General features: G+C 39.5%; 1 protein-coding gene across 3 annotated transcripts in view; it reads left to right on the top strand.

Annotated features, from left to right (window-relative positions):
• ube2d4 (ubiquitin conjugating enzyme E2 D4) overlaps nt 1–12721 on the top strand; it is a 32456-nt gene extending 19735 nt beyond the window's left edge. For all 3 annotated transcript variants that reach the window (XM_032578335.1, XM_032578336.1, XM_032578337.1), the window contains exons 6-7: nt 9526–9619; nt 10263–12721. In XM_032578335.1, the coding sequence (XP_032434226.1) occupies nt 9526–9619; nt 10263–10308 (140 nt within the window). In that variant the 3' untranslated portion in view covers nt 10309–12721. The remainder of the gene's footprint in view (nt 1–9525; nt 9620–10262) is intronic.
• Nucleotides 12722–13323: the final 602 nt, after the last annotated feature.

Genomic DNA, 13323 nt, shown 5'->3' with positions numbered 1-13323 from the left:
TGACGAAGAGGATATTTGATGCAGAAAAGTTTGACCACCTTTTTTTCTAGCTTTTTGCTGGACAAAATAGAAATTTTAAATTGGCTGAAGTGTACAGATTATGGATTTTTGGTCAAATTATTGCTTCAAACGTAGGATTCAAAATGCATTTAACTTTGTAGATATTTCTGACATCTTCATTTTGCTAAAAGAAATTCCATTAAATTTGGACTGGAGGTCTATGTGTCTCTTTAGTTACTGTAATGTGCAGTGATGTGTGTGAGAGAGGATAGTAGCAGTCTGGGCCTCATACTATTACTGTTGAACAGCTTCAACACATGAGTTTTCTTTCAGAGATGCTTTTCCAATCTCTGTAGAGATCTTAATCTCTGTAAAGTGCAGGCACCAGGACCAAACTAGTCCAAATTATCACAATATTCACCAAAATTATCTCGTATATTATCTTTGTCTAAGGTCATGTTGCCCTTAATGACATTTAAAACATTAATGCAGTCAGCTGTCAAAACAGAAATGGTTATTAATGAAGTGTAGAGGGTACTAGAAGTATTTCTGGAGCAGGACAAACGAATGCTCTCATCGAAGCCATATTTTCAACAGTTCGAACTGTTAATGTTATATTTTAATTTTATGATATACCCAAAGTACTGTATATTAACATAATAAAACTATCACAACCCCAAGGATTATGTCTTATTAGCTGAATTTGCTGCTGCATGTCTGGCTGGTTAATGCTCCTCTGAGACTCAGAGACACCACTCAGCCTTTAGTCTTTGTAAAATCGGTGATTACAAAGCTCCTCCGGTGGTTTTAATTTAGTTTTAGAATGCAGCCGATGTGAAATAATCACAAGTAATGGCTGTGAAAGTTATGGCTGTTGTCAAAACTGCCATGAACAGTCTGGTGTTATTGCTGCATTGTTCTGATTTCACAGTTTTTAATCGTATTCTGTAGTTTGCCGTTTTGCCGGCTGCGACCTGTGCCCTCAGTTCACAGAAGCTAAAGCAGCTACAGTCCTGGCGGAGGAGGAACCTTTTGATGTCAGTGAATGTAATTTATGCAAAAACCTCGTTTGTGGACTTCACAGCGAAAACAGCTGACTAATGGTGTAAAGTAGAAGATTATGGGAAAATAATTTCGAGGTGGAAATTTACATTAAAGGTTGTGCTTGATAGGTTTATTTTGTCACAACCTGCAAAGAACCAGCCAGAGACAGAGATTAGGTTTCTTTTGATTTCTTTTCTGCAGAATAGGAGAATTGAGAACAGACGCGACGAATCGCTGTCAAACACTGTCCGGACTCAATTCTACCAGTTCTTTCTTTGCATTTCTCTTTATTGTATAGAAAAAGGAGGTTGGGCTTCTCTTCACACAGTCACACAGAGAATTGACCAACCGTCTTTACATTCTGGAACCTCTCATGGACATGCCCTTATAAGGGCATGTGGCTGACCACAACTAATCAGTTACATATGGAACTAATAACACATGAATGTTTAACGTTTTTAGCTTCTAAGCAAACATCCTAAACAAAGTTAATAACATACTACAAAAGAAAGAGAAGTTAAGTAAATATAAAAAGAAGAATAATATGAGAGTAATAATATAAAAGAATAATATGAAAAGAATAATATGAAAACATAACTTGTAAAATAAACTCATGAGTAAATGAACAGGAGGATAACTTTCCTAACATTTCCCACCTGTTTTTCATATTAAGCATGAAAAGTCTAACACAGACATCAGGAATACATCACTTGCTGGCACATTTTCAATGCATCCATCATAACGTTAGACATCAGGGTGCCCCTCAGTGATAGAGGCAACAAGTTGATATTGATATAGAACATGTCCAACAGTTTTGGCTATCAGAGATTTTAGACATGGGATTATGCAGGCAGTAAAAATACAAAACAAGAAAAGAATAATAAGAAGAGGCATCATTAATTTCAACAGCAGGTGCCACCATGGTCCAGATATGAACCAAGAAAGGAAATCTCCTTGTGAGGGAACAGCATCCTGTAACATGGCTTGTTGCAGATTCTTTAAGGCAGACATGGCTTCAGCAATATGAGTTTCATTAGCATCAGAAATATAAGTACAACAAGATGTTCCTATCATTACACACACACCACCCTGACTAGCTGTAAGTATGTCTAACACCATCCTGTTTTGGAGAACCATCAGTCGCATTTCACTAAGTTGTTGATTCTGTCCTCTCTCAATGTCCATGGTAATATTTACCAGGGTCTTCATCCTGTAATCCAAAGTTTCAATCATCAGCATAGATTTTGCTACTCCAACCCATGGAAAAATTGACAGTCCCCATTTCCCAGCAGTACTCCAATGTTTGTGTTCTTTGGGAACATTTGAACCCCAGATAGGATCATGTGGCTGGAAAACAATTTCTGAATTTCTCCGCCGTCGCAGGTGATGAGAGTGTACTGCTGCAGTAGATACAATGATGGTATGATCAGAGACAAACACAGGAGCACAAGTACCTGACCAGTTCATGGGACTGACATACAGAGTAGGTTTTCTGGTAGACTTTGGCATCACCGAGCAGACGTAGCAGTTGGTCATATTCCGTTCTTTGGCCAACATCTCCACATAAGTCTGCCATATGTTGTCATGGTGATGGTCTGGAAGGTGTCCTAGCCAGATCTTCATAGCAGTGGTATGGACAAATCTTCTCCCCAGATGGATTAGTGAGGTTGGACTGAAAAAACAGGACACGCACACAGCAGCCACAGCACAAAAGAGGCCCCATCTCCATGAGGACCCCATCTTTGCTCAGTTACAGAGATGTTAGAGTTTACCTAGGACTCTATGGAACAGGGATGTGATGAGTTCTTCTGCTGACGTTGAGATGTGTGACCCTATATAGCCACGCCCCTTTGTAGTCAGATCTTCCCCACTGCCCCCACCTAGGTCTCCAACACTCTCTGCAACTTACAGTGGCTGAGGTGAATCCAGGATGGTCTCTCAGCGATCTTTACTGCAGTGGGAGTGGTCAAAAGCACTTGAAACGGTCCCTCCCACCGTGGGCAGGCCCAGTTCTGTCTCTTAATGGCCTTGATGAAAACCCAATCGCCTGGTTTCACCACCTGGAGGTCCTGTGAAGACAAAGGTTCTTCTGGCAGTGAATTTGCATTTGACACTTCTTTAGACTGTAACATTTCTTTCATGTAATCAGCTAAAGTTTTTTCACTGTCATCTGGTGGTGGTGTGGTGTCTTTAAATAACGGAAGCTTAAAAGCTCTGCCGTGTACTATTTCAAAAGGAGTTAAACCATTCCCAGTGGGCACAATTCTCATGTACATTTTCACTAAATCCAGACACTCTGGCCATGGCCTTTTGGTTTCTTCCATACATTTTTTAAGTCTGGATTTAACAGTAGAATTTGCTCTTTCAATTAACCCAGCGCTTTGGGGATGGTATGAACAGTGATTTTTTAATGTTATCTGCAATCTGTCTGCCATTAACCGAATGACTTGATTCACAAAATGTGGACCATTGTCACTGTAGATTTTCTGTGGGATGCCATGAGTTGGAATGATAGTTCTGCATATTGCTTTAGCTACAGTTAGTGCATCCGCATATTTTGCCGGGACAATTTCAACCCATTTAGAAAAAGCATCAATCATCACTAAGCAATATTTATAGGGACCACTTTGAGAAAGTTCAATGAAATCCATATGCATAGTCTCAAATGGGTATTGTGGCTTAGGAAATTGACCCCTCTTTGGTCGAACATTTCCTTGTGGATTATGTCTTACACAGATTGTACATGCTCTACAGAAAGTTTTAGCATATACATTAAACCCAAACACTGAAAAATGCTGCTGAATTATGTGAACCATCCCACCTGTGGACACATGGCAACAACTATGAGTCAGAATTGCTGCAGCATTAAAAAGACTTTTAGGAAGAATAGGTTTATTGTTAAGCATATAAAGGCCTGTTGTGTTCTTAACAGCACCCTTACTGAACCATGAGCGTTGTTCAGCACGGTGAGCAGCTTGTTGGTGTGACAGGAGAATTTCTAGATCAATAAGAAGTTCCTGTGATGTCGCATGATATATTTCTGACACACCAAAAGCGCCTGTAGCAGCTAGCTTAGCCGTGTTATCTGCATAACGATTACCAGTTGACACAAAATCAGTCCCTTTAGTGTGAGCAACACATTTGAGAAGGGCCAACTTAGATGGTAAGAGTATGGCCTGAAGCAGCGATAACAGAAGCTTAGCATGTGTAACAGATTTGCCAGTACTAGTAGTCATACCCCTGCGTTCCCATTGTTTAGCAAAAAAGAAAACTGTAGAAAATGCATATTGACTATCAGTATAAATAGTGACATCTTGACCTTTAGCCAACTCACAAGCCCTGGTCAAAGCAATTAGTTCAGCAGCCTGGGCTGAATGATGAGCTTTGATCTGTTTGGCTTCAACTACTTCACCAGCAGAGGTCACCACTGCGTAACCTGTTTGAGTCTCCCCTTTGTAATTTTTGGAACAAGATCCATCCACAAACCATACATTGCCAGTTTTTAATGGCACATCAGACAAATCTGGACGAGGTAATTGTAATTTTTCAGTTTCAAACACACAGTCATGTGGAACACCATCTGTAGCAGTTGGAACAAGAGTAGCAGGATTAAGAACAGTACATCTCTGAATTGTTAAATGAGGCTGAGAAAGCAAAAGTGCTGTGTAGGAGAGCTGTCGAGCAGGTGACAGAAAAGACATTTTTGCCTGCAACAACAGCACATCTACAGCATGAGGAACTAATAAATTTAGTGGGTGATATAAGACCACTTCTGCTGAACTTTCTACCGCTAGAGCAGCTGAGCATACAGCTTGTAGACATAAAGGAAGTGCAGATGCGACTGAGTCTAGCCGTTTGGAATAATATGCGATAGGTTTTAATTTTCCTCCATGAGACTGTAACAGGACTGAACACATAAACCCATTTTTACAATCAACAGTTTGAACGAATGGCTTCCTGTAATCAGGTAGCGCAAGAACTGTGGATGAGATAAGCTCTGTTTTCAAATCTGTGAACTGTTTTTCAGCTTCAGGTGTCCATGTTATCACCTCAGACATGGCCATAGGAGTCTCATAAATGAGATTAAGTAGCAGTTGTGTTTTTTCTGCAAACTGTGGGATCCAGGCTCTGCAATAATTACAGAGGCCTAGAAAAGCCATCATCTGTTTTTTTGTTACAGGTTTTGGAGCATTCGCTATTGCAGATTTACGCTCATCATGTATTTCCTTCCCATTTTCAGAAATCTGATGTCCCAAATAGCGAACTTGTTGTTGAACCCACTGTAATTTTGATTTGCTAACTTTATTTCCAGTAGATGCAAGGTGATGTAAAAGTTGCAGAGAATCTGCTTTACATGCTGCTTTACTTTTAGATGCTATGAGAAGATCATCTACATATACCAGGATTTGACTACCATTTTGCGGAGTAAAACTTTCCAGACAAGTCATAACTGCTTGTGTGAAAATAGTTGGACTATCAGCAAAACCCTGTGGCAAACGCGTATAAGTATACTTTTTTCCTTCAAAAGTGAAAGCAAACCAGTATTGTGAGTCAGGATGTACTGGTATTGAGAAAAAAGCATTACTTAAATCGATCACGGTGAAAAATTTGCTTTCTGGGTCTAGGGAATTAAGCAACGTGTGTGGATCTGGAACGTTTGGGGCTCGAGTTTGGACTGCTGCATTTACAGCTCGGAGATCTTGGATCATCCGCCAATTTTTTCCATCAGCCTTTTGTACTGGAAAAATTGGAGTGTTACATGGTGAATCAAAACATGGTCTAATTATTCCAGCATCCAAAAGGTCCTGTACAACAGGTTTTATTCCTTCCTGTGCATCCGGTTTTAACGGGTATTGTTTTATTCTGGGCCTACACTGTGATTTTGGAGTAATAGTGACTGGTTCCACTATAGTAATTAATCCTACATCTGTTGGACCTGTGGACCATAATGAAGCAGGCAAAGTCTGTAGGTCATCCTCATCAGACTGCGATAGTAGGACTGTAGAATCTAGATTAAGTCAAGGAGAATCTGTAACTTTTGGTTCTGTATCGAAGAGAACTCTGTACGACATTCTCCAAAGCTGTGTACTCGGACTGTACATCCAGCCTAATTTTTGAGAACAAGGCAGAAAATCAGATGCCATTTCTGCTGCTTTTAAACGGGGACCTGTGTCTCTGCTTTGTGTGTCATCAGCTTTAAACAAAGACAGATGTGGGACCCCTGGTAGGCAATAAAGAGATAGCTGTTGTGTGGGCAGAAGCACAGAAGCTGCTGCAAATGAGTTTCCGTCAGTATATAAATACTGAGTAGTCACCAACATTGGTTCCTGCTTTAAGAATTTTTTTGCATATCTGTCATCTGTTGTTAAACACACATTCATGATAACTTCTAGTTCTGCTAACGGTGTTTCATCAACAGGGACAGACAGAGACTCTTTTGCTTTGATTAAGAGTTCACTTTTTTCACTTATCTGTTTAAGAAATGGCAGCTGCAGAGCATAATACATTGGTTTTTCAGTTACTGTGGCCATAACGTTTTCAACTCTTACAGCTTTCATTCCTCCCTTTGTAGGGAAAATTGCAATGCCTAATTTTCCCATCAAATCGCGCCCTAAGAGATTAATTGGGCAGCTAGGTGAAATTACAACAGGGGCGTGCAGCCTTTTTCCTGTCTGTGGATCACAGATGTCAGTACAGCGTGACATCCACTCCTGTGAAGTTTGACCATTTGCTGATTTTACAAATATAGGAGTATTGGAGGATTTGAGTCCTACACTGTCTTTAACGCAAGTTTTACAAGCTCCAGAGTCACATAAGAAAGTCACAGGCTGACCATGGACAGTCAGAACAATATACGGCTTTTCTTTTAATGCATTTAATAGTTCCATTGTCCCATACACATTAACAACGTGAGTCTGAACTTCGTTTTTAACAGTTGATTCATCTAGTCACGCCTGATAAGGTCGTGAATTGCCCCTGCGACCTCTCCTCCTCCCCCTTTGGTGTGGCGCCTGTCTCTGATTAGGACATTCTTTTGACCAGTGATCTAGTGACCCACAAATCCAACACCCCTCCTCTGTTTGTGGTATTCTATTTCTTAACTGAGACAACCCCCTAGACCGAGGGCCACCTCTATTTCCTTGAAAACCACCTCTATTTCCTTGAGGGGGTCGGGTGCTTTGAAATGAAAACACTTCCTCTGGGTCAGAGGTGGAATCTGCCCAGAAGATTTGTGCATCTCCCTTTGTTTTTGCATGTTTCTCTGCATGCCGTGCATACTCCATTAACTCATGAACGGTGGAGGTGTTAAATGCTACCAGATGTTTTCTAATCCATAAGAATTATAAATCCCTTCCATATCCATGATCCATTTATCAAGATCTTCTTTTGGAGAAGTTACACCTTCTACAGCTTTTCTGGCTTCTTCAAGAGACCACGGACGGAAAACTAGTATTGTAGGTTGTTTATTTTCCTCTCCCGGATTAGGATTTGCAACCTGAACCATCGGATATAACTCTTCTGATGGCTCAGACAGTGAAGGGTACAACTTTTGATATGAGCTAGAAGAACCCGGAGTTTTAGAAGAATTATATGGAGGAGGATTTTCCATTTGTACATGGATTTTAGCAGTTATTGGGGTTGTTTTACTACGAGTAGATTGAGAGGGACCCAAAGTTTCCTCTTTTTTTCCTAGTTTTTCAGGCTGGCCTGTTGAAACCCCCCTTAATGCCTCTGGAGCGTCCTCCTTTGGGTCAAAGGCTGGGGGTGGGGTTTTTTGTGCACATACTTGAGCTCGAGGTTGAGTTTCATTATCTTCTGGTCTAACAAACAAAGCTTCGGTTTTTCGGCCTAATTTATTTTTAGCACGCGCATTATGTCTATTTTGTGCCTGGGTTAACCACTTACGTGCAACTACAAGTTCCTTTAATTTTTTCTGTTGTCTGGTACCAGTTTTTGAACTAACACTTGTTTCTAATTTACACACCACGTCCTTCCATTGTTCCACTTTCAATACACCATTTACTCCGTACTTTTTTTTCCATTTAGCGAGGTATTTTAAGTTACCTGGCTCCATCTCACACATAAACTTTTCATCCCCTTTAAGACTTTTCACCTTCCCATGTGAAGAACCCATTTTTTACAGTGTTTTCGTCCCGTTCTTTATGACACCTAGGGTGGACGCTACAGAACGGGGGTTGGAAGTGGGGTGGTGGTTAAATTCTTGTCGTGGTAATCCTCGCTTCGACTCAACTCAATAAATGATTTGAGTGGAGGATTCTTGCTACACATCCCCAACAAGGCCCACCACTTGCTTTCCCACTGTGTTTTTAAAGGTTTCACAGGTTTCTTTCCCTTCGTGTGTGTTTAATACTTTCCCTTATTTATTTTACATCAAACGGGGGACTGAAAACCACCCGGATACCACATTATTTACTTACTTGGCTGATTCCTGCTCTGTCTCGGTCCTGAGTCCCGTCAATCCGCCGTTGGCCGAAAGAGGTTGACCTAAGACACTGGCCCAGCGGGGAATTTACCCCCCGGGACTTTCAGGTTAAAGAACCTGACTGCCGGCAGTTTTCAGCGCGTCTGTCCTCCGTCTGTCAGCGGCGGGTATGTTGGGAATCCCGGACGAGCCCCCAAAAATGATAGGTTTATTTTGTCACAACCTGCAAAGAACCAGCCAGAGACAGAGATTAGGTTTCTTTTGATTTCTTTTCTGCAGAATAGGAGAATTGAGAACAGACGCGACGAATCGCTGTCAAACACTGTCCGGACTCAATTCTACCAGTTCTTTCTTTGCATTTCTCTTTATTGTATAGAAAAAGGAGGTTGGGCTTCTCTTCACACAGTCACACAGAGAATTGACCAACCGTCTTTACATTCTGGAACCTCTCATGGACATGCCCTTATAAGGGCATGTGGCTGACCACAACTAATCAGTTACATATGGAACTAATAACACATGAATGTTTAACGTTTTTAGCTTCTAAGCAAACATCCTAAACAAAGTTAATAACATACTACAAAAGAAAGAGAAGTTAAGTAAATATAAAAAGAAGAATAATATGAGAGTAATAATATAAAAGAATAATATGAAAAGAATAATATGAAAACATAACTTGTAAAATAAACTCATGAGTAAATGAACAGGAGGATAACTTTCCTAACAGTGCTTAATTAGTACTAGGAAGATCTCATCTCAGAAGATCAACCTAGGGAGGTCGACTCTGGTCATCTGCATACTTATCTAAAAATTTATAGCAATTTGAGTTAAAGCAGCAACCACAATGGAGAGGCTGGAAGAAAGCTAGCATCAACATCATGTCTGCATGTAGACTGCTAACACCTAAAATCTGATTAGACTTCTGTACGTTGTGATTTTTGGAATAGATGTGTTTTTTAAATATTGACTTTTTTCGCAGGTTGACAGTCATTAAACTCATTGTCTAACTTTTAAGCTTTTCATTTATTTCTCCACAGTGTTATTGTCTATCTGCTCCCTTCTTTGTGATCCAAATCCAGACGACCCTCTGGTTCCAGAGATTGCTCATACATACAAAGCTGACAGGGAAAAGTGAGTGCATTCTGATTTATTGATTTTTTTGTTTTTGTTTTTAGAGAAATAAACTTTAAATCAGCTGTGTCCAAAGTATGTCCTAAGGGTCATTTAATGCCCTTGAAATAATTTTATGAGGCTTTTGACCACTTGGACACATTCTCATTTAATATGTTCAATAACTACTTAGCTGGTTTTACTTAAATGACGCCTTTGGTGCACCCAGGGATTAAACTTGGCTAAATGCAGCTAGTGTTTGCAAAGAGTGTGACCTGCTTTCTGTTCTTGTTGTTGAGAACTGTTTAGAAATAAATTCTAGATCAGATCTATTCATCTAAGAAATTTTCTAAAAAAAAAAAAAGTAATTAATTAATTAATTAGGCAAATATAAGATACCTATTTTATGCTTTGCCTCCACAATGTATCCATTGCTTTCAATAGTCTACTTTGAACATTTCAACAAAATATGGCATTTCCAGTTTATTGTTGGAACAATTAAAAATTTCACGGTAAAATCATTTCCCGATTTTTAAAAAAAATAAAATTTAATGACATTATTGGGACCTGCAAGTGCTTTTAACTTGAGGTTTTTGGACACCACTGGTTTAAAGAGTACAGTATCCAACTTGAAACCAATCTAAACTGTTGCTTGCTTTTCCAGATACAACAAACTAGCAAGAGAATGGACACAGAAGTATGCTATGTGAGAACACCAGGGAGATCAAAATACAAATGAGAACAAAAGAACCCACAAAGGATTTGTTACTTGATACAAATGAACAACGGAGATGAGGGAAACGAAAAGTTAAAAACAAAACAGCCCACATTTTGAGAAGGAAGCGATACAATGTGGTACGGTGCCTCTTGGCTTTTGGTGTGCTGAGCTGCTACAATGTGCTGTCCTTCATTACTGGTATAGATCTGCACAGCAGGACCCGGCGGCCTACTTAAAGCACTCCCATATGGAATACTGGAATTTCTTTACAGTCCCTGACGCCACACTCTGACTGTACCCTGGTAGTCATTCTGTTATGATTATCACCGTTGTTATTCAAACGCTTCATTCTCCTTGTCATGCTATTGTTCGGCAGAGATGCAAACTCTTCGATCTAGGAGAGTGGCTTTTCCTTCATTTCAGAGGTACTTCATGCACCCTACTGGATTTCTTCTTTTTTCTGTACTTTCATGTATTTAGTGGCCTTTCTGTGTTAGACTGTTTAGTAGATGTGCAATTGAGACAGAATGCTTCTTGGTGAACACAAAAGGGCACAGCAGATTGATTATCTGTTGGCAGTAACTGTCTCTACCCCAAAATAATGTGAAATCAAAAAAAAAAAACAATTGTCTCAGTTGTCCTCAGTAATTGAAACTCAAAAATAATTTTACAGATTTTTAAGACACTGGAGAGCTACTGTTTTACAGTCAGTGTTCTGGGACCCCATGGGCTAGATTTCCATTCCCCTCCTTTCACACACATTGTCATTGCACTTGTATACTATAGAAATAACCACCGGTCACTGATCTTTTCATTGTGCAAAAACAATACTACTGTCATTTGTGTTATGTAGCTACAAACACGGCTAGTCCTCCACTTAATGCTTCTCTGTGCTCCACCCCGTTGGTACAGTTACTCAGGTATCTAACCAAGTTATCAGACTTGACGAGCATCGACCCATTATATTATCTTCCCTTTATGTACAGTGCTCATCTCTATTCACCTTAAAAAAAAAAAAAAAGAAGAAGCCAATTTTTCATGAAGAGGCAATGTGTTGCACACAAATAAATGCTGTGTAAGAAGTACTGTCATCCTCGCTATCCCTCTGCAGGACTTTTGATATTCATCAAAGAACACCAGGATTTCATGAGCTTTCAGATGTCATAATGAGACTTACACGCTACTGTTTTACTGTAATAAAAGGGCCCTCTAGTTTATGGTGGTGTCCCTTGTTGGAGAGGAGTCTGTGCAAAACTTTGCCATTATAAGTCGTGAGCATTTAGTTGACACGTTAAATATGATGACACTATAAATTGCTTTAAACAGATAATATGAAGCTTTTTTTTTTTTTCTTTGTCATGTTCATGAGGGGTCCTCAAAGGTTTATTTTGGAATTAACTGACAGTAGTTACACATTTTGTCTGGGTTATACATATGTGACTGTATTTTTGAAAGCTTTTAGTTTTAGGCTTTTTTTTTTTTTTCTTTATGTCACAAAAACTGAACGTGATTGTGAAGTGTCATGATGTCATATTTTTAATATACTCCACTGCTGGACAAGGCAGATAAGAAAAGTTGTGATTGTGTCTCATTATGCTGGTGCTGCCAATATAAAGGGAAATGGTTTTTTTCTGCTATTGAGGCATTATTGAATAGGTTTAACACAAGGAAGGTGCATAGTTAAGCATGACTGATTGTAGAAGCTTTGTAGAATTAACACTGAATTAGACACATAACATAGGTTTTTATTAGCTATTGTTATAGAAGCCAGTTTAAAAACAAGTCCTAGAAAAACAATGCATTCTAAAGTGTTAAAAGTATATTCTCTATATGCAGTGAAAGGCTTAGCTGCATGATCCAGTTGCTCTATAAATTCAGTTCAAGTGCAGTCATCTATTTACATGTTCCAGCTGTGCAGCTCAATTCGCCCTCAAGTATAAATACGAGCGATGCCACATTTAATTTCTCTGTCCAGCGTGCACCGTAGAATTTTTATAGGCAGCTTTGGCATGCTTTGCACTCTGGAGAACCTTCTCACAGCCATTTGCCAGATATCAGGGATTTTGTTACATTTCATCTGCCTAACACCTCAAACTAAAACATTTTTTAGCCTTAACCCTCATTTTTATATAACGGGAGGATGTGTCGTTAACTGTAAATTAGCTGTCAAGACTTTAGCCCCAAATTGGGTCGCTCGTCCCGTTAAAAGACACGGGAACCTGCTTGAACAGTACTAATGTCATGGCTTTGTCGGAATGCAGAACCTGCCTTCACGCATCTGAAAATTTGGAGTAAATTATACTTCAACTGCCACCGTGAACCTACATGTCTTCACAGATAGAAACAAGATAACTAATGACATTGTTATAACATGAAAATAAAGTCCATCTTGGTTTACTACTGTCTGTTTTGGTGTTTGTGTGTTTATATGATGAGCTTTACCGGGCCAATGATGGTGTCAAAAGAGGCATAAATATTTCAGATTAAAAACATTTCACATAGATTGAAGGTGTTAAGGAAACTTGAGAGCTTTAGTCATGCGTGCACAAATGTGGCCTGTATGAAACTGTTGTGATGAAAAAGTCCTGTGTGCAATTTGCTAAAACCCAGAGAGGGAAAGTCAGACATGTGAAAGAAGACCCAAGTTGTTTTGTTTGACCTACATGCAAAACACTTTGGGTGACAGAACATCAACACCTTGGTGACACACGGTGGTGGCAACATGATGCAAGCTAAATGAAGCGCAGTCCTGGAAGGAATACTGTTAGCGCCTGCAAAATACTTGGGACTGGTGCAGAATTTCACCTCTCTGTGGGAGGATGACACTAAACATGCAATAATTTCCTTGTGCACTTCAGTGATGACGTCTAAATAAAATCTTCAACTCAAGGTTCTCCACCGAAGTTCCCGATAACTTTGGCTAATATGGAACTGAAATTATTTAAATATTTTGTTTCTTCTTTTTTTTTTTTTTTTTTGCTCAACAAAGTGTACTTCTCATTTTAAA

This window comes from Xiphophorus hellerii, chromosome 12 (genome assembly GCF_003331165.1).
Source record: "Xiphophorus hellerii strain 12219 chromosome 12, Xiphophorus_hellerii-4.1, whole genome shotgun sequence".
NCBI classification, from domain to species: Eukaryota; Metazoa; Chordata; class Actinopteri; order Cyprinodontiformes; family Poeciliidae; genus Xiphophorus; species Xiphophorus hellerii.
The sequence above is the reverse complement of the archived record's forward strand: the minus strand, read 5'-3'. Positions and strand labels throughout refer to the sequence as shown.